This window comes from Eleutherodactylus coqui, chromosome 6, assembly GCF_035609145.1.
Source record: "Eleutherodactylus coqui strain aEleCoq1 chromosome 6, aEleCoq1.hap1, whole genome shotgun sequence".
In the NCBI taxonomy this organism is placed as follows: Eukaryota; Metazoa; Chordata; class Amphibia; order Anura; family Eleutherodactylidae; genus Eleutherodactylus; species Eleutherodactylus coqui.
Genome location: NC_089842.1, coordinates 6400708 through 6427099, shown reverse-complemented (window position 1 = coordinate 6427099; position 26392 = coordinate 6400708). Strand labels below are relative to the sequence as shown.

At 49.6% G+C, this 26392-nt stretch overlaps 1 protein-coding gene across 1 annotated transcript in view; it reads right to left on the bottom strand.

The window, feature by feature from the left end:
* The window catches only part of MCAM (melanoma cell adhesion molecule), a 66866-nt gene extending 41149 nt beyond the window's left edge, over positions 1-25717 (bottom strand). The window contains exon 1 of the mRNA XM_066606099.1: positions 25610-25717. Within this exon, the coding sequence (XP_066462196.1) occupies positions 25610-25655 (46 nt within the window). The 5' untranslated portion in view covers positions 25656-25717. The remainder of the gene's footprint in view (positions 1-25609) is intronic.
* Between the last annotated feature and the right edge of the window lie 675 nt (positions 25718-26392).

Here is a 26392-nt window from a genome sequence, read left to right as displayed (position 1 = left end):
CAGTGACGTCGTGAACAATGAAACTGGACGCTACGGAGTGAAACTTGGTTGTCTTCAGCGATTAATCCAGGTTTAGTTTGGGCGCCGATGATGGCCGTGTTAGTGTCTGGAGACCTCGGGGTGAGCGCCTCAATCCTGTCTTTGCAGTGGAGTGGGACACTGCCCCTTGCTGGTGTGATGGTCGGGGGGGGCCTCACATACGACAATCGGTCCCCCCTAGTGGTGGTACGAGGGACAATGACAGCTCAGCGGTATGTTCAGGACATCCTGCAGCCACATGTATTCCTCTCATAGCGGCTTCCAGCAGGATAATGCTCGGCCGCACACACAAGGGGGTCCCAGGAAGCCCCCACAACATTGTCACACATCTGTGGCTGCCTGGCCAGCATCTAGGACGACAACTTTGACAACCAAGAGTTTGCACACTCAGTTAAAGCAAATGTGGAGCAATATGTGGCAGGATACCATACAGAACCTGTATGCCTCCATGCCCGCCCATAATCACATCTTGTACCCAAGCTAGATGCGGTACAACAGGGTACTAGAGCCTCCATGCCTGCCCATAATCACATCTTGTACCCAAGCTAGATGCGGTACAACAGGGTACTAGAGCCTCCATGCCTGCCTGTATCACATCTTGTATCCAGGCTAGAGGCGGTACAACAGGGTACTAGAGCCTCCATGCCCACCTGTATCACATCTTGTATCCAAGCTAGATGCGGTACAACAGGGTATTAGAGCCTCCATGCCCACCTGTATCACATCTTGTATCCAAGCTAGATGCGGTACAACAGGGTATTAGAGCCTCCATGCCCGACCGTATCACACCTTGTATCCAAGCTAGAGGCGGTACAACAGGGTACTAGAGCCTCCATGCCTGCCTGTATCACATCTTGTATCCAAGCTAGAGGCGGTACAACAGGGTACTAGAGCCTCCATGCCCACCTGTATCACATCTTGTATCCAAGCTAGAGGCAGTACAACATGGTACTAGAGCCTCCATGCCTGCCTGTATCACATCTTGTATCCAAGCTAGAGGCGGTACAACAGGGTACTAGAGCCTCCATGCCCACTTGTATCACATCTTGTATCCAAGCTAGAGGTGGTACAACAGGGTACTAGAGCCTCCCTACCAGGGGTCGGTTCTCCACAATAAATGATGCTTTTGCTTTGATATTGTAATCACTTATATCAGTGTTACAATCACATTGCATTCTGACAACTTCTAGGGGAGGGATGTTACTGACCAGGAGTGTATATCAGTTTGTACGGAAAGATTCTGTATAAGTTGACATTTATTGCTGCAAATCTCTGCTCTTTCTTCAGAGTCCTGTGGGCGTGTCCAGAGATAGCGCTCAGCCACTGATAGGACCGCCCACTGGACTCCTCAGTGTAGAATCGGCAGCTATTTAAAGGCATAAACTACAAGCTGTACTGAATCTTTCTCCATAAACCTAAATATCAAACTACTCGGCTCCTTCTGCTTCCTGCAGATACAATGTGGCAGCTTCCCTTTAACTAGTCATCCTTATAACAAACTTCTGCTAGGATGCTGGGCTTCACTGCAGAAAGGGGTTCACTGGTTTTTACCTCCCTCACCAACACTTTGCATTCTGTCTCTGGCCTCCATCGCCGATCATTATTCATCATGCATATTAGACAACCGCTCAGTATGAGCCTCACCACTTCCTCAATAACGCTGTTGTCACGCAGATTGGATATTATTGCGCCGCGGAATGTATAATGGAGTCCTTTGAGTAACTTGCGCCCATCCTTGGCAATCACTTGAAGTAAAGGAGTCTCTTCACTTTTCCTTCCTTCATCTCCTAGTGTCGTATCTTTCTCTAGGACTTCGTGTCTTGTTGTCTCCTTGCAGATTGGCGGGTCCTCCTTACGTTCGCTGACATCTATCAGTCTCATTCATTCTGTCGCCCTGCGGCCCCTCCTGTACTTCTTCTATAATACAAGTCCTGTATTCAGCGGCCCCTCTGGACTCCAGCTGCTGGATGTTTAGTAACAAGATGTATTTTTCATCCGCACAACAGAGCTTTCACAAGGACTCGCACTTCTTATGCCTCCGAGTCAAAGGGGGGAGAGTTTGGAAGAAACTCCAGGAAACTTTATTATTAGTGGAAATGAAGGCATGTGAAGCAAAATAAGAACTAGTGCAGCATGTGAGGGAAGCGGCCAGGCCCGCTGCAGCACCGCAGCATGTGAGTGAAGCGTCCCGTCCCGCAGCAGCACCGCAGCATGTGAGGTGAAGCGGCCCTCTCGCTGCAGCATGTGAGTGAAGCGGCCCGGCCTGCTGCAGCACCGCAGCATGTGAGTGAAGTGGCCCTCCCGCCGCAGCATGTGAGGTGAAGCGTCCTGTCCCGCAGCAGCCCCGCAGCATGTGAGGTGCAGCGGCCCTCTCGCTGCAGCATGTGAGTGAAGCGGCCCGGCCCGCTGCAGCACCGCAGCATGTGAGTGAAGCAGCCCTCTCTCTGCAGCATGTGAGTGAAGCGGCCCGGCCCGCTGCCGCACCGCAGCATGTGAGTGGAGTGGCCCGGCCCGCTGCAGCACCGCAGCATGTGAGGTCAAGCGGCCTTCCCGCCGCAGCATGTGAGTGAAGCGGCCCGTCCCGCAGCAGCACCGCAGCATGTGAGGTGAAGCGGCCCTCTTGCCGCAGCATGTGAGTGAAGCGGCCCGTCCCGCAGCAGCACCGCAGCATGTGAGTGAAGCGGCCCGGCCCGCTGCAGCATGTGAGTGAAGCGGCCCTCCCGCCGCAGCATGTGAGGTGAAGCGTCCTGTCCCGCAGCAGCCCCGCAGCATGTGAGGTGCAGCGGCCCTCTCGCTGCAGCATGTGAGTGAAGCGGCCCGGCCCGCTGCAGCACCGCAGCATGTGAGTGAAGCGGCCCTCCCGCCGCAGCATGTGAGGTGAAGCGTCCTGTCCCGCAGCAGCCCCGCAGCATGTGAGGTGCAGCGGCCCTCTCGCTGCAGCATGTGAGTGAAGCGGCCCGGCCCGCTGCCGCACCGCAGCATGTGAGTGGAGTGGCCCGGCCCGCTGCAGCACCGCAGCATGTGAGGTCAAGCGGCCTTCCCGCCGCAGCATGTGAGTGAAGCGGCCCGTCCCGCAGCAGCACCGCAGCATGTGAGGTGAAGCGGCCCTCTTGCCGCAGCATGTGAGTGAAGCGGCCCGTCCCGCAGCAGCACAGCAGCATGTGAGTGAAGCGGCCCGGCCCGCTGCAGCACCGCAGCATGTGAGTGAAGCGGCCCTCCCGCCGCAGCATGTGAGATGAAGCGTCCTGTCCCGCAGCAGCCCCGCAGCATGTGAGGTGAAGCGGCCCTCTCGCTGCAGCATGTGAGTGAAGCAGCCTGGCCCGCTGCAGCACCGCAGCATGTGAGTAAAGCAGCCCTCTCTCTGCAGCATGTGAGTGAAGCGGCCTGGCCCGCTGCTGCACTGCAGCATGTGAGTGAAGCGGCCCGGCCCGCTGCAGCATGTAAGTGAAGAGGCCCGGCCCGCTGCAGCACCGCAGCATGTGAGGTGAAGCGGCCCTCTTGCCGCGGCATGTGAGTGAAGCGGCCCGGCCCACTGCAGCACTGCAGCATGTGAGTGAAGCGGCCTGTCCCGCTGCAGCACCGCAGCATGTGAGTGAAGCAGCCCTCTCGCTGCAGCATGTGAGTGAAGCGGCCCGGCCCGCTGCAGTACCGCAGCATGTGAGTGAAGCGGCCCGGCCCGCTGCAGCATGTAAGTAAAGAGGCCCGGCCCGCTGCAGCACCGCAGCATGTGAGGTGAAGCGGCCCTCCCGCCGCAGCATGTGAGTGAAGTGGCACATCCCGCAGCAGCATCGCAGCATGTGAGGTGAAGCGGCCCTCTTGCCGCAGCATGTGAGTGAAGCGGCCCGTCTCGCTGCAGCATCGCAACATGTGAGGTGAAGCGGCCCGGCCCGCTGCAGCACCGCAGCATGTGAGGTGAAGCGGCCCGGCCCGCTGCAGCACCGCAGCATGTGAGGTGAAGCGGCCCGGCCCGCTGCAGCACCGCAGCATGTGAGGTGAAGCGGCCCGGCCCGCTGCAGCACCGCAGCATGTGGGTGAAGCGGCCCGGGCCACTGCAGCACCGCAGCATGTGAGTGAAGCGACCCGGCCTGCTGCAGCACCGCAGCATGTGAGTGAAGCGGCCCGGGCCGCTGCAGCACTGCAGCATGTGAGTGAAGCGGCCCTCTCGCTGCAGCATGTGAGTGAAGCGGCCCGGCCTGCTGCAGCACCGCAGCATGTGAGTGAAGCGGCCCTCCCGCCGCAGCATGTGAGGTGAAGCATCCTGTCCCGCAGCAGCCCCGCAGCATGTGAGGTGAAGCGGCCCTCTCGCTGCAGCATGTGAGTGAAGCGGCCCGGCCCGCTGCAGCACCGCAGCATGTGAGTGAAGCAGCCCTCTCTCTGCAGCATGTGAGTGAAGCGGCCCGGCCCGCTGCAGCACCGCAGCATGTGAGGTGAAGCGGCCCGGCCCGCTGCAGCACCGCAGCATGTGAGGTGAAGCGGCCCGGCCCGCTGCAGCACCGCAGCATGTGAGGTGAAGCGGCCCGGCCCGCTGCAGCACCGCAGCATGTGAGGTGAAGCGGCCCGGCCCGCTGCAGCACCGCAGCATGTGAGGTGAAGCGGCCCGGCCCGCTGCAGCACCGCAGCATGTGAGGTGAAGCGGCCCGGCCCGCTGCAGCACCGCAGCATGTGAGGTGAAGCAGCCCGGCCCGCTGCAGCACCGCAGCATGTGGGTGAAGCGGCCTGGGCCACTGCAGCACCGCAGCATGTGAGTGAAGCGACCCGGCGTGCTGCAGCACCGCAGCATGTGAGTGAAGCGGCCCGGGCCGCTGCAGCACCGCAGCATGTGAGTGAAGCGGCCCGGGCCGCTGCAGCACCGCAGCATGTGAGTGAAGCGGCCCGGGCCGCTGCAGCACCGCAGCATGTGAGTGAAGCAGCCCGCTGCAGCACGTGAGTGAAGTGGGCCGGCCAGCTGCAGCACCTTTATGTTTATTCATTTTTCTCTCCCCACTTTCAAAAAATCCTAACTTTGCCCTATAAACCCCTTTAATGGCCATGATTGGCGTTCTTTCCGATAGTCGCTCTTATGGACGGGTGTTGACTGTCAAAGACAGCTGCCACCCATTGTGTAGGGATCAGGCCCGCTCCGTACAAGGACACTTGCTGTTCGCCTTTATGGCGAACAAGTCACAACATTTTCATCCAGAGTCCTGAATGCTGGAAACGTCTAAAAGATTGTTGGGATCTGTAAAAACTAGCTGGACATCAAGAAATGTGATAAAAGAGAAAGAAACTGAACTCCCCTCTTACATCCCCGTCCGCCCCAGATGCCCCGGTGGGCTTTGTTTGCTTTGCTGCAGTAATGGTGTGCCTGTACACGCACGGGACCGCTGCAGCCATTCACTTGCCTCTGCAGTGATAGTAGCTTGCATGGCACAAGACCCCCGTGGCCGGTGATTGGCTGCAGAGGTCACGGTCATTGATGCAGCCAAGACTAGCAGGGACCACCCAAGCACTGATGCTGAACCAGCGAGGGGCTTGACAGGTGAATAATGATTACTTTATTACTTTTATCCACCTGTACGTTATCTGGGGATCTGACCACGGGGGGGGGGGGGGGGGGGGGGCGCTCGCTGATCACTACAACGGGGATTGAGTCCCCTTTCCAGATCCAGAGATAGTTAAATACACGTTTGTCCAACAGCTAACTAACAAGCATTTAGACAGTTATCTTACGTGCAAGGCCAGCTGTAATACTGTACATAGTGTGTTCCTCTGTAATTCCTCCTGGAAATGTACAAGCAAATTAACAACTAGGCATTACCAGTCCCCACATCAACAGGGTCACTACGCAGTCCAACACTCTGGGCACTGATTGAACAGTGTTAGACTGGTAATGCCCAGTTATACATTTATTCATACATTTCCAGGAAGACTAACAGAGGAATGGAAAAACTCGGAAGAGATGCTTATATTTCATGGGCAATGTAAGGATTTACTAAAGGAGACATGGCAGGAGAGCCGATGGTTACCTTTTCTGCAGGGTACACACATCAAATAGGGACTGGGCCATGTAGCACTGTGGTCACCTGATGGGGGTCCTCTGAAAGGTTGGTTACATGCATTTAGATTTTTCCAACTTTTTGGGGATTTGTTGGAGTCCCAAAACCTGATGTAAAGGTCACCTACACCTGCACTGACCGAAAACGCACTCACCTGTAAAAATACTGTTTTGAAGCATGTGTTTTTTCAATTCTGCATTGAGCTGTTCTTCTGTTATTCCTCTTGGAAATGTATGAATAAATTGGACAACAGGTTGTTACCGCTCTCCTTCTCAAAAGGGGTGAGTCAGTACTGATTGGACACTGTCAGAATGGAAGGACACACCCCCAACTGGTAACACCCAGCTGTCAATTTATTCCTGAATCTCCAGGAGGAATAACAGAGGAACGGAGCAACATAGTGATAGGAAAAATGCTGCAAAACTGTTATTTCATGGACAATACAAGTATTTAGCAGCACCGACCGGTCAGGCGGGGTGAAGGATCATCACCTCAGCCCCTCTTTATAGACGCCGATCGCCCGGCTCCCATAGGCTGACGCCTGCCCCCCTGCCCCCACATCATACGGAGTTGTCTATGGCATGATGTGACATCTTGTCAGCAGCCATGTGATTTCCCTCCGGCAGACCAGAATGATGAGGGCTTCTGCCAAATATAACTGCGCAGAATTGAATTCATTAGGCAGCAGCTGAAGCCGTGCGAACCTCTAAATAGATTACTGATAATTTACCCTCCGAGCGGAAAGATACTGGAAGGTGAAGATACGAGCATCCAGCCCCCTGTATACAGCGAGCACGTATATGGCGCAGAACCCGCCCAGAAGCCATAAGAGGACATCATACCTGCTGAAGGAAATGCTTTGGCGTTTACGCTGCACAACCATTATAAAAAATATTCGCCATTCATCATGGCGGCAGGACGACTGTGATGTCAATCAGCTGCCACAAAGCATGCATTAGAAGTAAGTGAGTCCGGCCCTCCCGGCCCTCGTGTGCAGAAGAGACCGCTTATAATTGTCCACTTCCAGCTGTCTATTTTGCTGGCCGAGGATTGGCTGAAGCACTTTAACTGGCGGTCATCTCGGGTGACGCCGACTATAAATAACATCAGCTGCAAGCGCTGCAGGAATGTATGCATCCATAGGACAACATATACCAGCCAGATACCCTACTCCAACCGGTGCAAAGGACTAATGCTACACAGCGCCACCTAATGGAAGGCAGCTACCCTACTCCAACCGGTGCAAAGGACTAATGCTGCACAGCGCCACCTAATGGAAGGCAGCTACCCTATGAGTCAGTAGCCAGCCTTTTATTAACACACCTTGCAACCTGACTGGAGATATAGAGAGATAAGCCAGGGTAGCCGTGCGCAGACCGCTGTGTCAGAGGTTTTACCTTCATCAGCCTACAGTTGGGTTCTGGTTGGCTGGTTGAGAGGCCATCAATGTGAAGACGGGGGAATGGAGAGAAGCATAAGGATAGAGGGAGAGGAGTAAATTAGGCCATGCAATACTGCCTGGGAAAACTATGCAAATTAACAATGGAATAATCCTCCACAGCGCCACCTAGTGGTACGCTCCACAAGGAGAAACATTACTTCCCTGGCACTGATGAGGAGCAACAACCCTGAAACAGCTGTCTGGATAGGGGGATTCTAGTTTGTCTTACATCTCCAGCCATGTTGCAATGCCTGGTAAAAGGTTGAACATTATTGAAGGGAAGCCACCTTATGAGTCAGCTAACACTATGGAGGATTATTCCATCACTCATTTGCACAGCATTTTCCCAAGTAGCATTGTATGACCTGTAAGACTCTCCCAAGAGGAAAGGTTACCTCTACTTCAATCAAAGTATGCAGTCTAATGTAGCATCATGGGATAGAAGAGGGAAGCTGAACCATTCAAGTGCAGTGGGGGAGGTAAGACAGGCATGGGTCATTGGGAGCAAAAGAAAGAAGGACATCACAGATGACTATGTATATATGTAATAGCACCTATGTATGTGATCCTGTATATGTAAAAGCAAACCTGTGTGTATCTAGGTTTATTAGAGCCATCAGATCAGCAGTCTACATCTACCAGCTCAGAGACAGAGAAGAGATCCTGCTCTACTATGTGTACAGTGTATGGAGACATCATAGCAGCGGTCTACACCCAACAGCTCAGAGACAGAGAAGAGATCCTGCTCCCCTATGTGTACAGTGTATGGAGACATCATAGCAGCCGTCTACACGCACCAGCTCAGAGACAGAGAAGAGATCCTGCTCTCCTGTGTGTACAGTGTATGGAGACATCCTAGCAGCAGTCTACACCCACCAGCTCAGAGATAGTGAAGAGATCCTGCTCTCCTATATGTGCAGTGTATGGAGACATCATAGCAGCAGTCTACACCCCCCAGCTCAGAGATAGAGAAGAGATCCTGCTCTCCTATGTGTACAGTGTATGGAGTCATCATAGCAGTAGTCTATACCCACCAGCTCACAGATAGAGAAGAGATCCTGCTCTCCCATGTGTGCTGTGTATGGAGACATCATAGCAGCAGTCTACACCCACCAGCTCAGAGATAGAGAAGAGATCCTGCTCTCCGATGTGTACAGTGTATGGAGACATCATAGCAGCAGTCTACACCCAGCAGCTCAGAGACAGAGAAGAGATCCTGCTCTCCTATGTGTGCAGTGTATGGAGACATCATAGCAGCAGTCTACACCCACCAGCTCAGAGATAGAAAAAAGATCCTGCTCTCCTATGTGTGCAGTGTATGGAGACATCATAGCAGCAGTCTACACCCACCAGCTCAGAGATAGAGAAGAGATCCTGCTCTCCTATGTGTGCAGTGTATGGAGACATCATAGCAGCAGTCTACACCCACCAGATCAGAGATAGAGAAGAGATCCTGTTCTCCTATGTGTACAGTGTATGGAGACATCATGGCAGCAGTCTACACCCACCAGCTCAGAGATAGAGAAGAGATCCTGTTCTCCTATGTGTACAGTGTATGGAGACATCATAACAGACTATACCCACCAGCTCAGGGATAGAGAAGAGACCCTGCTCTCCTATGTGTACAGTGTATGGAGACATCATAGCAGCAGTCTACACCCTCCAGCTCAGAGACAGGGAAAAGATCCTGCTCTCCTATGTGTACAGTGTATGGAGACATCATAGCAGCAGTCTACACCCTCCAGCTCAGAGACAGGGAAGAGATCCTGCTCTCCTATGTGTACAGTGTATGGAGACATCATAGCAGCAGTCTACACCCACCAGCTCAGAGATGGAGAAGAGATCCTGCTCTCCTATGTGTACAGTGTATGAAGACATCATAGCAGCAGTCTACACCCACCAGCTCAGAGATAGAAAAGAGATCCTGCTCTCCTATGTGTACAGTGTATGGAGACATCATAGCAGCAGTCTGCACCCACCAGATCAGAGACAGAGAAGAGATCTTGCTCTCCTATATGTACAGTGTATGGAGACATCATAGTAGCAGTCTACACCCACCAGATCAGAAAGAACTAAGAATTAGGGATGAAGCTTGCAAAGAGGAAAACTGGTGATAACCGTAGGATACAAGTCATATAATGGCCAGATATAATGTTATTTCTTATGTATACCCAGCGTTGGGTACTCCAGCACTTTCTATGCCGACTATAGCCTTACAGTCGTGTCTTAATGTGATGTTTAAGAAGTGTAAAAAATTATGACATTATTGTTCATATTTCTCCAATGTATTATGTGTCTGACAATATTCTCCAGCCCCTGGTGTTTACAGGTCACCTAGCAACAGTCGGGGGAGTGTTTAGCCAGGTTTAGCAAGAATAGAGGGTCTGGGATTGGTAGTTTGTATCCCCATCACAGGTTGAACTAGCCTGGCAGTATAAAAGGTAGGGAATGGGCAGAGTTAAGCTAGTTTAGTCCAGGGAACCCTGCGATAGAAACCAGAAAGGAACAAGGAGAAAGCCAGTGCGGTGGGAAGTTGAACATCTAAAGTGTGAGTACTCAAGAGCAAGAACCTTTTTAGCAACAGAGGAGAGAGAGAAGAGGAGAATAGAAGGCTATCTAAGTCAGCCAAGCAGAATGGAAAACAAGTTGGTCAGAGTCAGTCTCAGCTAGGGAACAAAGCTAAAATGCAACGCACCAAGGATAATTGTATTTCCCTGTATCATGTCCTTGAGGATCTGGAGAAGTAATTAATGCTTGCAGCTGTAGCTGTTTCTACTGAAGTCTGTGAACTGTATGCAACAAGTCAAGTCTATCTGTCATCAGCTCCTGAAGAATAAAACAGTTTGGTTCACTGTACAACCGACTCCTGTAGTCACTTCCCACCATCTATATCATCATCATCTGCACTGAGGTACCACACTAAGCACTCCAGGAAGAACAGAGGTTGCTCCCCCATGTTTGTTTAGTTCATCAATTTTTATCAACCTGTACACAGACTGGCATCACAACAAAGCAACATCCTACCTTGCCTGACTTCACGGGTAGCGGCCCACTGGGGTATCACCATCTTACCCTGCCTGGCCCCGCAGGCAGTGTGCAGTGAGAACTGCCAAATTTTACCAGTGTTTAGCACCATGTCCAGAACACCTCTACCACCTTGCCAGGAGCAGCAGCAGAGCCACTGTGACCACCATCCCAATTTCCCTGGCTGCTTCACCCCTCCTAGGTCTGGCATGTTGCATGTATTATAAAAAGTCAGTCATGCTTTAAGGATGAACACATTTGCAACTGAAATGGCATATTTCGTGGCCCTGAATGGCAGACAGCAACTGATACATTCTGTAATTAAAGTTAGATATTCCCTCTCCTATAGAGGAAAAATATAAAAACCACCGGACAACCTAATGTTTAGGGGATGAAGCTCATTAGCATATTGGAAGGGTGAGGAAGTCTGAGTAAGGCCGCCTGCACATGGGGCAAATTCAATTTGTAGATTCCACGCTGGTGATTCGCCACTCAATTTGCCCGTAGATGTGCGAGGAGATTCCTCCGCTCCACGCAACATGCGGATTTTATAAAAATCGCAGTATGCTCTATTTTAGTGCGGTTTCCGGGGGATGGCTTCCATTGAAGTCAATGGAAGCCGTCTGATCCACAGGCCTTACGTAATTGACATTACGGAATGGTCGCGGGAGCCGCGCCATCGCCTAGCAACAGTGCGGCAAAACAAAACATTTTTTTTTTAAAAAGGCTGTACTGCACATGTCTGACGGCGCACCAACCAGGACATCCACAGTGCAGAGAAAGAAAAGAGAGGTACACGGGGTCACCGGCCGGGGGGGCAGGGCCGGGCGAAGGGTGGCATTCCTATTAGAAAATGTTAAGCCTACTCCCACAATATACTGTAAAGTGAGGGACGCTATAAAGAGTCCAGCGTTACCCTTATTTTTCCAAACATGCAAAAATATTGCCCAATACGTTTCCCGCAAGCCATATGCTAATCAGCCCCAGATCAGTGGATGGGCGGTCGGCCTCTGACAGCGGTCTGGGTTCTCTTCCTGCCTAAAAACCACCCTCTTTCTTGCTGAGTAACGCCTTCAGCGCTGCCCGTTGCAGACATCATGCGCTCCTCCTCCAATGTACTAACACCAACCAGAGCTATCAGGCGCATGCGCAGCGACTGGTTTTCAGTCGGACTGATGTCATGCGCTGTTGTCAATGCGGCACAAGCACATTGGAGGTGGAACGCATGATGTCTCCAGTGGGCAGAGTTGGAGACGTCACTCCACACAAAAGGGGGCTCGAACCGCTGCCAGAGGCAGACCGCCCATTGGGTGGTCCACAGCTCATTAGAATATGGCGTGTGAGAAACTTACTGGGCGGTGTCTTTGCATGGGACAGAGATAAAGTTCAGGCTGAATTCCTTGTCGAACACTTAACAGTATATCAGGTTATTAGGCCAAAATGTAGGTGACTTCATATAACGCTGTTAGTGAATATGCAAATGTGTGGGTGGGGAAAGGTATGGTTTATCCTTGGGGCGAGCACCTAGTGAGGAGACTAATAAGGCCATGCATGATCCTCTGGGAAATGTATGCAAATGGGAGATTGAACAATACCTCTACAGCGCCACCTATTGGAAAGCAGCATTCCTGCAAGTCAACGTCATTCCCAAGGATAAAAACCTTACTCTTCCCAAACCACAGCCAAGCCAGCAACCTACTGCACACTGCTGGGGGGCAATCATCCCGAAACAGTCTGTATATGGTTTGTCTCCCTCTTCTGGAGAAGACGCCGGCTTTGGCTTATAATTCCAGTCATTGTTACGAGGCTTGTTAAAAGCTCTTACATTGATGCAGGAATGCTGCCTTCCAATAGGGGGCGCTGTAGAGGTATTGTTCCATCTTACCAGCTTGTATAATGTGTGGAACATCATGACAATCGGCATATGAAGGCTGAACATCTCCAGCAGCGTCATCGGTGGAAGGGGCGGGGGTAGGGGGGGGGGGGGCTTGCTACGGCTTCAGTGGAGATTTGCATTTTTCAGCAATGTTAGTAGAAAGCATTTAAAGTAGTTAAAGTGTCTGCAGAACCCATCATTCAGATCTCCAGGAGCTTTTAGTTCTGCTTCTTCTGACACTAATGATTTCATTGATTTTTTTAAGCCTATTCTGCATATTACATGGACATCTTACGATAAATATGGGGACAACAGAAGCAGGGAGATCATTCCTCTTATATATACCCCTTATATACATCATTCCTCTTATATAATATATATCATTCCTTATATATATATATATATACACACACACACACACACACACCATATATCATTCATCTTCTATATACCCACTCACCCGCATGAATTCAGTGGGAATACCTGCATAACCCTAAATGACAATCAATAATTTATTCGTCAGGCATAAAAAAAAACGTGTAAACAGGCAGTTGTTCATCTATGAATGTAGACAAGCAGCCGGAATGATCCCAACCCGCTGCGCCCCCCGAGCAATGATCCTCCCGTATAACATCAGGAACAATCATCGCTGAGTCGGCTGTCAGGCGCATCCAACAGTCGTCCCGTGCACAAGGGCCTCCGTTCCCCTCCGCTCTCTCCTCTCCTGCATCGTCTTATCTGCTAGTTTATGACCGTACTGAAGTGCATCTTTGTCGTTGCCATAAATTAGCTGATAAGAACCTGCAGGAGACGAGCCATAAGGGCTGTAAGCCAGCATCAGTGAGCCATAAGGGCTGTGAGCCTGCAGGAGACGAGCCATAAGGGCTGTGAGCCTGCAGGAGACGAGCCATAAGGGCTGTGAGCCTGCAGGAGACAAGCCATAAGGGCTGTGAGCCAGCATCAGTGAGCCATAAGGGCTGTGAGCCTGCAGGAGACAAGCCATAAGGGCTATGAGCCAGCATCAGTCCGGCACACTGACTGATCTACCGGGAGCCGGACCGCAGTGTCTATATACAGTGATATGCAGAAGGTGCAGAAAATAAACCGGGCAACATGTTTAATCAAACTCCACCGCAAAATGATTGTCACCTCAAAATATCTGCATTAAAGTGAAATAATTCCTCACCCCCCCCCCCTAACCCCCAAGCCGTCCGCAGCCTTTAAGTGTTATTGCGGCCCTGGGGAGCAGTGCCATATGACAGTGTAGCCCAGAAGAGGGGCATCCCTGCGAGACTAGACTGATCTAGTGCAGTGCATGCTGCGGTGAATACTTTAGCTCTGCATGGCGCTTCGCTCTGCTCCTCAGTTGCTCTGATAGTGTCCTGCTTTTGAGAAATCCTCATGCTTTGTCTTGTTTTCTCCCTGCACAGTTGTACAAAACCCCAAACCTCCAGCTCTGCCTCATTTGATTGGACAACATTTTCTCATATAACATCTGGTAGCTTTTGTTTAGAAGGGTTCATATCTGCTGAAATAATGTAGAAAGGGTGAAGAGTGAAACATAGAATGCCGGACCTTCGGATGGGTCACCAATATCTGATTAGTGAGAGTCTGCCGCCCGGGGATGTAATAAAGGGCAACCAGCCAACAAGCAAATGCCCGTACATCAGCTGGTCGGCGGGACATGTAGAAGGGATAAACGTTGATGCTGTTATTTTATGGGATCTGTGTCTGTATAGGGAACGGGTCATGCACAATAAACCTCTACCAGCGCTGCTCATGAGATTTGCTTATCGCTGTTTGGTTCTGTAATCTGTGCCCTTTACAATCTACTCTTGAGGTTTTTCCCCGCTGTATTCTAATAAACTGAAGAGAGTCAGATTTTCCCTCGGCTCCGCACCGGCATGTCCCTGTTCTTGATTGGCATGTATACCGATTCCTCTTCTTCATTGTAATGCCACGCATGTGTCGTAGCTAACCCCGCCTGCGCCCCGCAGCGCTCTCTTACTAGCTGTGACTACGCTGACATACTGCGTGGATGTGAGGATTGTTACTCCCGCTGTGTCTGCGGTCAGATGACTGTGAGAGCAACGATCAAGGCGCATGCGCAGCAAGTGAGGGAGAGCCGAGGCACACAGCGCAGGCAGGATGCTCTACGGCGCCTGTGCGGTACTATAGCAAACACAGGATATCAGCATGCTTGCCAATCAAGAACAGGGGCGGCACGGAGGGGAAAAATCAGACTCTTTTCCACTCATTTTAATACAGTGCAGGAAAACCTCAAAAGCAGGTTGAAAAGGTACCGGGACACGGATTACAGAACTAATTAGCGGTAAGGAAATCTCATTAGCAGTGCGGTTAATTTATATCGTAATTGCATTGTAAAAACTTGACGACAAGTGCCCTTTATATGTTGTTTATTGCAAAGTGGTGCTGGGTGAGTGTGGCAGAGTTGGCACAAGAGGGTCCGGCACCATTCTGTGTGGTGCACTTGTAGCTAAGTGTGAGCTGAGGTGCAAAGAGAAGGACAAGCCCAACAAGAGAAGTGCCGAACGTGAAAGAGTTTTGGTCCTGGATCTGAATTACAATTGTGGGCTCATCACCATCCGGTTCTGGCAGAGTCCGTCACCCGCTCCCCAGCCTGTTCATCCCACCGGTAACAGAGCAGCTTTACTGGTAACAAAAGTTGTTCTGCTGTAATCTATGTGGAGTTGGAAGACTGTTGGCCGGAGTCTCGCTCAGCGTCATCCTTGCAACCGAGAGTTCTCTTACAGTTATACGGTTTAAGATGGTCAAGTGAAAGCTGAGCCTGTGTCGGGTACTGCAAGCAGCGGGTTCAGGACTTACCCAGTCCTCTGGCTCAACGATGGCCTGATGGACATGGGGCGCGAGAGTCGCCATTATGAACAAACAATGCTTTATTAACCGTAAAACAGGAAAACAGTAACGTGTGACCCGGTGATCAGATATCTCAGTCTACCAGTAGCGTTCACGAGTCTGTATGAACGGTTGTTAGTCACACTCCTGGCCTGGTTGAGCAGGGTCAGCAAACAATTAGAATTTTCTGGCTAAACAGTCGTTAGTTCCACTAATGAGGGATGCCTGTAATAACTCTACGTCTGGATGACCAAGGATGACTTCCGTCCAGGCCTGCTAGCACAGGTTCCGCATCATCATAGGGGAGGGAATGGAGGAACCACGTGGCACTGACTTCACCATTTAGCACTCTTTTCCCTGTTTATCAGAAGAAAACTGCCCGCAGGAGAGTAGCCAGAGCTCTGTAACACAAAGCAGAGCTGTCCGCAGCTTAGCTGCTCTCCGAACAATCTGCAAGCTTCTCAAGGGCTGTATCTCCCTCTTGGAAGGAGCCGTCCTTAAGGACTTGACCTACAACACTGCAGTACACCGGGAGAGGCTCCTGCTTCAACCTCTGTCCTTCCCCAAGCACCTCTCTCAACTGCTTCCTGTCTCTTCTTCCTACACAGCTAATATGGAAGAGTAACAGTTTATACCCCCTTACACCTCCAGGAATGGTGGAGAGGGCAGGAGATGAACCATCTGTCCTGCCGGTAGTGGGAAGCCTGGACTCTGCATAACCCCACCTGCCACTTAGGGGTAAGTCAAACCCCTCCTGGGCTTATCTCTGTCCAGAGTGGAGTCGCTACTGCTGACAGCTGTGCTTCACAAGTCCCCATATGAATGATGAGAAGTGCAGCTGACCAATGACAGCTCTGTGGGAACAAACAATTGTATTGACAATCATTCATCCCCTTACCAGCGCTATCTGACCCTTGGAAAAGAAATTATGAAGAGTGCCGGCTGATGTGTTTTATCGACTGGTCCTTGATACATCGGACTCAGAGTCAGCCCATATACAAGGACTCCCCGCAGTCTTACACCCACTTCCATGAGAGGACTTCAGATGACGGTTTTGTTTATAGAGAGAACTCGGAGGGTCTTGTAATGAAGGAATAATTAAGTGTCCTCCATAAGAAGCGCCCGGCTCTAATCATCCCTCCCGGATGTAGAAGAAGAATGTAATTCCGTTTTTGCCCGCGGCGTCTTCCTTCACGCTTGAATAAATAATGTTGTCATTAAAGTAAAACCAATAACGTGTTTCGGAGTCGCTCAACTCACTTAGGAGGAGCGGAAGACTGGAAAGCCTTATTACCGTCACTATAGATTGTATCCATGACTAATTACCGTTAATGGGGTTCTCTAGTTGGGATGCAGCAGGTGGGCGGAGTATTACGGCGCGGCGGTGACAGACAGAGGGCGCACTTTAGTTTAATAAAACAACAACTTTTCTGGAGCAAAGCGTAATTTAGGTGATTCCGCTCCTGAGGAGAATATGGCCTAAAACATCAGGGAGTTCTGGAGATACATACTGAAAGCTGATGGTCCTCGGTACGACAAGGGGCTTCAATCTTGTACTCACAACTACCCTGTTTCCCTGAAAATAAGACATCCCCTGAAAATAAGACATAGCATGATTTTCCAGAATTTTTGAGGATGCAAAGTGATTTTTCAGGCTTTTTGAGGATGCTTGAAATATAAGCCCTACTCCAAAATTAAGCCCTACTAACAGTTAATTTAAAAAAGTCAATTTAAATAGTGTCCAGACGGTTATACATGTAAAAAAGTTAAACCTTTTTGAACAAAAATTAATATAAGACACTGTCTTATTTTGGGGGAAACACGGTATCAGCCGTGTCCCTCGTCTTACTATGATTTCGCTACATGTCGTGACCCTCGTGGACTCAGTATATCCGCAACAGTACTTGTAAACTCCCATCTGGTACATAGCGCCACTATCGCACAGTGCCTTACTTTCCCGTTACACCGCGACAAACATCCCCCGCTGGTATCGCTTCATGACCGCATGTGGCAGAACACAGGGGTGAATGTATCATCTTCTGCATCTCCATATATCTTCCCCCGTGGAGGCAGAACTGCTGTGATCTGTAAGAGGGGAGCCGGGTGCAGCTCACCCCTCTTACACGGCTTTTCATATGATAGGACGGGGCAGGATAGTCACACTCAGCGCTTATAGAGAGGAAGCAATGGGGTGATGAGAAATAAAACTAATGAACTGCATCTCATTAAATCAGCGGCCCTCCAACTGATTCCACAGGATGAGCGGGGGCCTCCAGAGTGCTGGGGGGAAGGAGGGTCCCACAGTGTAATGTAGCCCCCCTACCACACGTGAGAGAATTAGAGTCTTTGGCCTCACACAGCAGAATTCATGCACTTTAATTCTCGGCTGCCAGACCGCCCGCTGGTTTTACTAAGAGCTGACGCCGATTCAGCTTCCGTACAGAACAGTATTACGTGGAATATAAGTGACTTAGGGCGGCTTTACCCGGGAGAACGAGAACGCACATCGCCCCTCAGTAGAGCGAATGGAAGTAAAACACTTGCCGCTTCTCCAACATGGCCGAAAGCCGCGCCGCAGGATCACACGTTGGCGAGCACGACGTCGGGCCGAGTTTCACGCTTGCCCGTGTGTAGGCAGCCTTAGAGGTATAAAAATTGCTGCATGTCTTATTTTTGGGTGATTCTTGTTCAAAAAAATCGCTATTTATTTCCTATGGGGCGTGAAAGAATGGCAGCCGTGGGATTTGCATACAGGCGCAATGCGATTTTCTACAGTTTGGACTATTGAAGGCGCGTGTGATATTTTTTCATGTGTTCAAACGACACGCTTTCACGTACAGCGATGCGTTTATAAGGCCAAATGCATCCGCAGTGCAGAAGAGCGGAGCGTGACGCAGGACGGATAGTCACAGACCTGCACTCGCCCGTGCGAATACATCCTCAGTGTTTACACACGTGGGCACCGCTGGCCGCTACGGAGTGTATTAGCGCATCAACCAAGGTTTCGCTTTTTGACTCTGTGCTATGGCGCGGGAGTCTGAGGATAAGTCGTATCTTTTCTCGTGCGTGATATTAGTGCGCCCGAATCCCAGTAGTGAGAACGAAGCCACTGAAATCAATGCTTTTCTTCCCTCCCGTTTTACGGCTGTGATTGTCATGGCTGCAAGACAAGACCAAAACCCGCCCGTCTGTTTCAGCCCCCCGGGCAGCTTCACGTGGGGTGCGTCCGCACTGGCAAGGTGAACAAACGCGGACCGATAGCGCACTTGTAAACCCGCGATTTTCACAAGAAAAACCCATCACATGACTGGACCGAGGATTTACAGGCATGAAAATAGAAAAACCGCGTCGCACTTGAATGAAAACCGCATTTACCTGCGAGAGCGATGGGGTGTGCCTTCAGGCTCTCAGAGGAAATAGGGCAAGAATCACCCAAAAACACTACATGCAGCGACTGTTCCGTTGCGGCCCCGCGCTCCGAAGGACGAACGGCTCCAGTGAAGAGACAGATGGGAATGAATGCGCTTCTGTCACGTGTGACTTCCGTCCATATCGCAAATTCATATCGAGAATCATAGCAATTTTCCGCTTGCGGGATTTAAGGCCCAGCATGCCATGGTGAGCCTGTAAGATAGGCTCACCGCTGAGACCTGTCAGCGCTCCCCCCTCGTCCCCCGCGGTGGAATTTCGCTAGCTAAATACTGCCATGGACAGCGGCCTAAAGGGGTTGCTGCAGAAATTTCCCCAATAATCCTGCAGAAATTTGCACATAAATCGACTCCAAATCATGCAGATTTTGGTGCACTTTATGCAAAATAATAAGATGGTTCTGGTACTGTATCTATGACATGACTTGGTTCTGGTACTGTAATTATGACATGACTTGGTTCTGGTACTGTATCTATGCACTGGAGCTGTATTTCTGTTATGAACTCAATCCTGGTACAGTATTTATCCCCTGAGCTGTTCTAGCGTGGAGATACTGCTATCTTGTTACCTTCTGCTGAAGCAGTATACAGGCTTGCTTCCCATCAGAGTGCAGTATATGTTTTTTCTCATGATGGTGGGTGTGGGGGAGGGGTTCTGCACGGGGTGCCGTCTGACCGGGGCCAGTGGTGGTTTTTGGGTCATATACAGAGATGTCAGCAGCATTAGTTATTAGTTACTAGATAACTGAGCTCTGATGAATATCATATGGCCATTTGTGACCTATATGTAAGATCCTAAAACGCAGCGGACATCCTGGAGATCTTCTAGCAGCGTCACCTCTACTCTAGTAGTAAACACTGAGTCCACAGAGCATTGTTGTTGACCGCCACCGGCTCATATTAACCTGGGTGTGTCCTGTATATAGTGATATGGAGCATGCTGGTATAACCTGGGTATCTCCTGTATATAATTATATATGTACAGCTGGTATAAGTTATACATCTCCTGTATATAGTGATATGGAGCATGCTGGTATAACCTGGGGATCTCCTGTATATAATTGTATATGTACAGCTGGTATAAGGTATGCATCTCCTGTATATAGTGATATGGAGCATGCTGGTATAACCTGGGTATATACTGTATATAATTATATATGTACAGCTGGTATAAGTTATACATCCTGTATATAGTGATATGGAGCATGCTGGTATAACCTAGGTATCTCCTGTATATAATTATATATGTACAGCTGGTATAAGTTATGCATCCTGTATATAGTGATATGGAGCATGCTGGTATAACCTGGGTATCTCCTGTATATAATTATATATGTACAGCTGGTGCGACTTATACCAGCCAAACATATATGTTTACATGTGGTACATACCTGGTTACACTGCATGGTCCGCTCTCCTCCTCTGCCATCAGACACTAATGGCTGGACCAACCCCAACAGTAGTCTCTCAGTGAAAGGGAGGACGCAGCGCCGCAGGGGTTTGCTGCTGGCTCCCCAGGTGACGGCTCTCCTCTCCCTGAGTGCCACCTGTAGCTGGCCTGCAAGCTGTGACAGTGGTACAGTATACAGCGGGTGTCCTTGCCCCCCCGCCCCCCCCAATCGCTACAATTGTGACCCCTAGTGGTACGCCGGTGCTTTGCTCCATCTGTGAGTAAAGCTGCCAACTTCCCACATCCCGTCGTTTTGCGTGTCCTACTTTTTTTTCCCTTGTTCTAGTGCTAGGAAGTGTAAGGGTCGGCAGCGTTTCCTTGTAAGTCACTTTGACAGGAACTCTTTGCTAAATCCAAGCAAAACTGGCAACTTCTGGTCCTGTGATGGAACATACATGAGGACACCGGAGTACTGCTAGGGTCGCAGGGGTTGCAATTGTGACCCAGCCCCTTAGCGAACAGGGGCCACGGCCATATACTGTAATTATATCACTCAGCCAGTCTGCGGCGGCCCCCACCGTAGAGTCTGTGGCCCTGGATATCTCCCCCCAGTGTCTGCATTCCTGCACGCAGACACCGGTCTATATACAGTCTAGATGCTGGGGGAGAGGTCAGGGGTCACAGAACCTGCAGCGGCGGCCGATGGCAGACCGGAGCTGCAGACTGACTGCGCAAAATGCTAATCAGGAGCTCAGAATTCTGACTTTACGCTCCTCCATATTACTCCGATGGAACGAATCTCATTCACTATCCCTGATAGGTTCTCACGCCCTCGGCAAGGCGAGGCCTTTTGGGCTTTTAGATGATGTGCTGGATCCCCAGCGGCCGCGATGACTGCACTGAATCAGGTTGGTGGATTACCTTTCTGTTCTCTTTCCATCTACTTTATTCCTCTTGTCTCCACATCCCTTTCCCTCTTTCTTGCCTCGGGTCCCCCCCCTCATATTATCCTTCCTTCACACGGCTGGGCGCACAGTCTGATCACACCGGACCCCCTCGTGCTAATTGTCACCAGATTCTGCATATTTTATGTCTATTTTCACGGCATTCTATATCTTGATTATTGTTATGGTATGTTATTACCAATTTGTTAACTAATTCCCATATTTCAGTTTTTCGATGTTCTTCTTCCTATTCGTCAAGTTCTTCTGTATATCTCCAAGTTATGACGTTCTTACGTCTTGCTTTCCCCGGTTATCTTGTTCATATCTCTTGATATATATTGTCATGACTGTTCTCTTGTGTCCCCGTGTGCAAAAGTTCAGCATGGGGGCCCTCACACAACTTTGCTCAGCATCATTGTGTCTCATCGATGCAACACTAACAGGTGAGGGCATTACTACAATCTTAAAAGATTGGGCAGAGGCTGAATATTGGGGGACCCAATGCCAAATCTGTAACACGGGCCCCCAATCATCCATGCGTTATTTATAACAGTGGTGTTTCCTTATATGATGAAGTGGCCCTTGGGCCTCATAGGGCTCCAGACCCTGTTAGCGATTGTTACCTATGCCCCCCTATAGCTATGACCCTGATGTGGCATCATCATGTGATACGATCACATGACTTGTGACTTCATCTGCTCTGTCCCCGCGGTCTATTTAACTATGAACGTTCCTTGTGGTTGTCAATCAGGCCAGATGAACTTACCGAAATGCATTGCTTGCAAGTGATCCTCCTACCCAGCGCACCATTACCCCTGTTTGCTCTCTTCTCTACACTACATAATATAGGACCGCTGTTCCATTAATGACGATTGCAAGACATAAAGTGATACCAAATGAATAACTGAAGAGAGAATCCTCCGGGCCCCAAGACCAACGTCATAGACTTGGAATGAGTCCACCAAGATGGCTCACAGAACAATATGACACCAACTGAAATTCCAGCGGGCATTGTCCGCGGAGGGATGAGATCCCCATGTGTAATATCCTCTGCCAGTAAACGGATGGTAAAGCATAGCATATTAATCAGCGCATTATGGGGGCTCCACAATCATCTATTGTGGAGTACATTTATAAGGAAAGGGGTGGGAAGGCTGATGCGGATGGTATGACGACAGAGGGGTTAGTAGGTCACTCCTGAATAGGGGGAGATCCATTTGGGGGTTTCTTGGTCAGAATGAGTAAATGCCAATGTTAGACAATCTGCATAGTGTGCCTCCACTGAAAGGCCATGGGGGAGAATTTAGGAGGGGCTGCATATCATCACTAAAATAGTCCCAGTTACATTTCTGCCCAGCATCCCCATCCACACCCAGTGAGAGCAAGGCACACCCATAGAGTATAGCCCAGATATGCATGCCATTCAGCCAGCCTGCTAGTAATCACACTGAGGCACACGTTCAGCCCAGGAGCTTCATTGTTTGGAGCGAGACCTTAGAAACTTTTACTAAATAAGGCAAATGTTCACGGCTCGGTTTTGCACCAGTTTTTCTGTATGCAACTCAAACTCACGACAGAAATTCTAAGCAATCAATGCAGAAAGAGTAGATGGAGGCCGGGTCACTTCCAGACGCCGCACTTTCCCTTTAAGGGAGAAAGCTGTGCAGCTCCTGATAAAGTGATCTCTACTTGGCTGGCAGTGCGCATCGGTTCTCCTCAAAGGACCTTTCCCACGTGCAGAATAGTTCTACAAGAAGCACCTGAAGGCTTCTTCACACGGACTATGCGCCACTATGCTTGCCGCTACGCAGCGTAATCGCGCATTAACAGGGCAAAAATCTTTGGTTTTACCTTTAAAATTTAACGGGAGTTTGAAACAGAAAATCAGAAAGACGGATCCTGCCTTGTGAATCTACGTTCCGTACGGGCGAATGTATATACACATATGCTCGTGTGAAGGAGCCCTAATGGCGTATGCATATATACGTTTGCCCGTATGAAATGTATATTTGCATGACTGGATTGTTAACGAGCCTGAGTCCCAATCGTAATAGCCATTTTTAAAGCCATTCACAGCAGGCGCTGCGGCTCTCCGGTAAAAAAAACACGCTGAAGCGATGGCAATAAAATGCCTAATTACGGCGAGCCGTGTTCTTTTCCCAGATTTTCCACAGGGTGACTCCCTCCCCCTCCCTTTTTTTCCAGCTGCCATAGAAGTCTATGGTTTCTGAGTAACAAGGCGAAAGATAGGGCAGGACCTATCTGTGCTGTATAAAAGCTGCGGCCCAGAAGGATAGGATGGGGGCAGCTCCTATTGTGTCTCACAGAAATATTTTGCACAAAAAAACAAACCGCTTTTGTCTAAATGAAGCAATTAAAACCAAATGCATCTCAATCGTGTTATACATGCGACTTTTTAATGTATGGAAATGCCTGTGCAAATGTGTTCGTCTTAATAAGCCCTAAGGCAGTGGATTGGCTGACTACTTACAGCCAGGCTCCTGCTCTAACAGCCAGGAATGGAGAAACCTCAGATACTGGCAGTTTAACCCCTTACATGCCACAATCAATAGCAACTGCAGCCTGTAAGCAAATAACAGCAGAGGGGTGGGGAGAGGGGTTATCACTAGAGATGAGCAAGCATACTCGCTAAGGGCAATTGCTTGAGCGAGCATTGCCCTTAGCGAGTACCTGCCCGCTCGAGAGAAAAGGTTCGGCTGCCGGCGGGGGTGACAGGTGAGTTGTAGCAGTAAGCATGGGGAGGGGAGAGAGGGAGAGAGGGATCTCCCCTCCGTTCCTCCCCGCCGCTCCCTGCCCGCTGCCGACAGCTGAACCTTTTCTCTCGAGCGGGCAGGTACTCGCTTAGGGCAATGCTCGCTCAAGCAATTGCCCTTAACGAGTATGCTCTCTCATCACTAGTTATCACCCAATAGCACCCTGCAGGGTAATCGCAAAGTATCAATGGGTTCCATGCCAACCGGAAGCCTGATAAAGGCCTCCATGTCTGCCATGTAACTTGACCTATTAGACCCCACTTCTGGCAGAGCCTAATAGGCTGCTATCATAGACATAGTAGAATGCACTACATAAGTAATGCAATGTACTATTCTATTGATCATAGCTTCAAGTCCCCTTCAGGGACGAAAAATAGTGTAGAAAAAAGTTCACTAAAGTTTAATTGAAGGGAAAAAAATGCACATCTTTCCTACAAAACCCCGTTTAAATGGAAAAAATACCCCCAATTTTTAACACATAATAGGTATTACCATGTCTATAATGACCCAAAGAGAAAAAATATTTTGTTCCTTATTGAGGATGATGAACGCCATAAAAATAACTTAAAAAAACTAACACCAGAATTGCTATTTTTCTTTTGTTCGCCTCCCAAAAAATAGAATAAAATGCAATCCAGAAGTCAGATGTACCTCAAAATGTTACCAATAAAACTACAACTCTTCCCACAAAAAAGTCCCCACAGAGCTCCGCTGATGGAGAACCACAACTACCACGGGGCTTAGAATGCTGAGAATTCATTGTAATGCAAAAGGTAGTAAAAATTAGAAAAATCTCCATATCCGCGGTATCGCAGTAATCGCGCCAATTCAAATAAGAAAGTCATCTTATTTTTACAGAATGATGAACGCTGTAAACACAAAACCCAAAAAACAATGGTGGAATTTCTGTACATCTTTCCATCCCCCCCCCCCCCCAAATGTAATGAAAGTTCTACAACACATTATATGTACCCCAGAGTGCACCAAAAAACAAGCCCCCACAAGGCTACGTCACTGAGTTATGGCTCTTGTATTGTGACAATGAAAATCACTCTGTCGGTAAAGTGCAAAATAGGCCGGTCACGAAGGGGTTAAGGTGTTTCTTTAGGTGCATCTCAAAGAAACATTCCGCACGTGTGAAAGGTCCCCAAGTCATTCATCAGGAGACGATCCTCTGAGCTGCTCATTCATACACAGAGCTTTTGGCAACTTTGTTGCAATTTCAGTTCCACTGTAGCAAAATGAATCACCATAAAGGGAAACGTGTGAGATTTATGTTACAGTTTGTTTGTTTGTTTTTGTAGCTGATCGTTTAGCAGTTTGATGCCTCCAATCAGTTTGCTCTATATTATCAGTGAATTGTGATCTGATGATAAGACCAATCGCTACATAAACAGCCATCCTCCAGACCTCACCCAGCGATCCTCACTGCCATTACTGCCATGTACATCACTATTAAACCTCTCGAGCAGTTTCCCAGCTGTAACTTTCTATTCCTTTGAAGTCTCCATTCACTGCAGTGCGGCTCTATTTTTGTGCATCTTCATTTTTTAAATCCATCAGACCCATAATAAGCATCACAAAGTATCCCACCTTAGCGGAAGTAAATGAACCCTCTAAGGTAAACAGTCATCCCCAGCACTACACAGGCAGTGATAGGCATATATATGTATACATCCCTGCAGCCAGTGGATGCACATGTAAGTCATACATAAAGTACATATACAGGGGGTGCAGCTAGTGACAGCCTGACATGCCATTAGCAAATGTGCTTCATTTACCTCTGCAGCTGAGCAGGCACAGGGAGAGCAGGATCAGTATATCCATGGTCCTATATGTTACAGCAGCCTGCAGAAGCTGAAGACTGAGAGCAGAGCCAGGCTGACGTCAGGTGGCAGAGGGAGGGCGGAAAGAGGGTGTGAGGGGAGAAGAAGGAGGGAGGGGGCGGACATGCTGCACACTGACCCCACCAGATACAAGCAGACATGACTACTGGCTGCGCACGACTCCAGGTGATGCTGCAGCGCAAGGACTGACGCCAGGCAATATACAGGATGCACTTCTGGAAGTTGGAGTGATGCTCAGTCTGAATCATGGAGACGACACGACGGTTACGTCGATGTTTACTCAGCGATCTTCCAACACGTTTCATCCGTTTTCTAATATTTAGATTATCATTTCCAATTTTCCGTCAAATCGACCGTTTAAATACAAAGCCGAATATTTTTAGTGTGTTAGACCGATTACAATCACAATTCACAGTGCCGGAAAAAGTCAGTGCGTCTTACAGAGCAAACGTACTGAGATTCAAGGTTGGCAGCGCGATCGCAAGTTTAAAACGCAATTGTGAAAACTAAATTGTGGTCGTGCAAACAAACTCGCGATTGTGTGAGCAAACGCGATCATTTACTAGTTCTCTCAGCTCTGCATTGCTGCCCCTTACATACCGCTAATTAGTGATAAGTGCCGGCAGGAACTGCTGCTGCCCTCCCACCTCCACCCATCGGATTCTTCCCTTCCTTGGCCCGTACACGAGTGTCGTTGTCACAGAGCTCCGGTGTTTC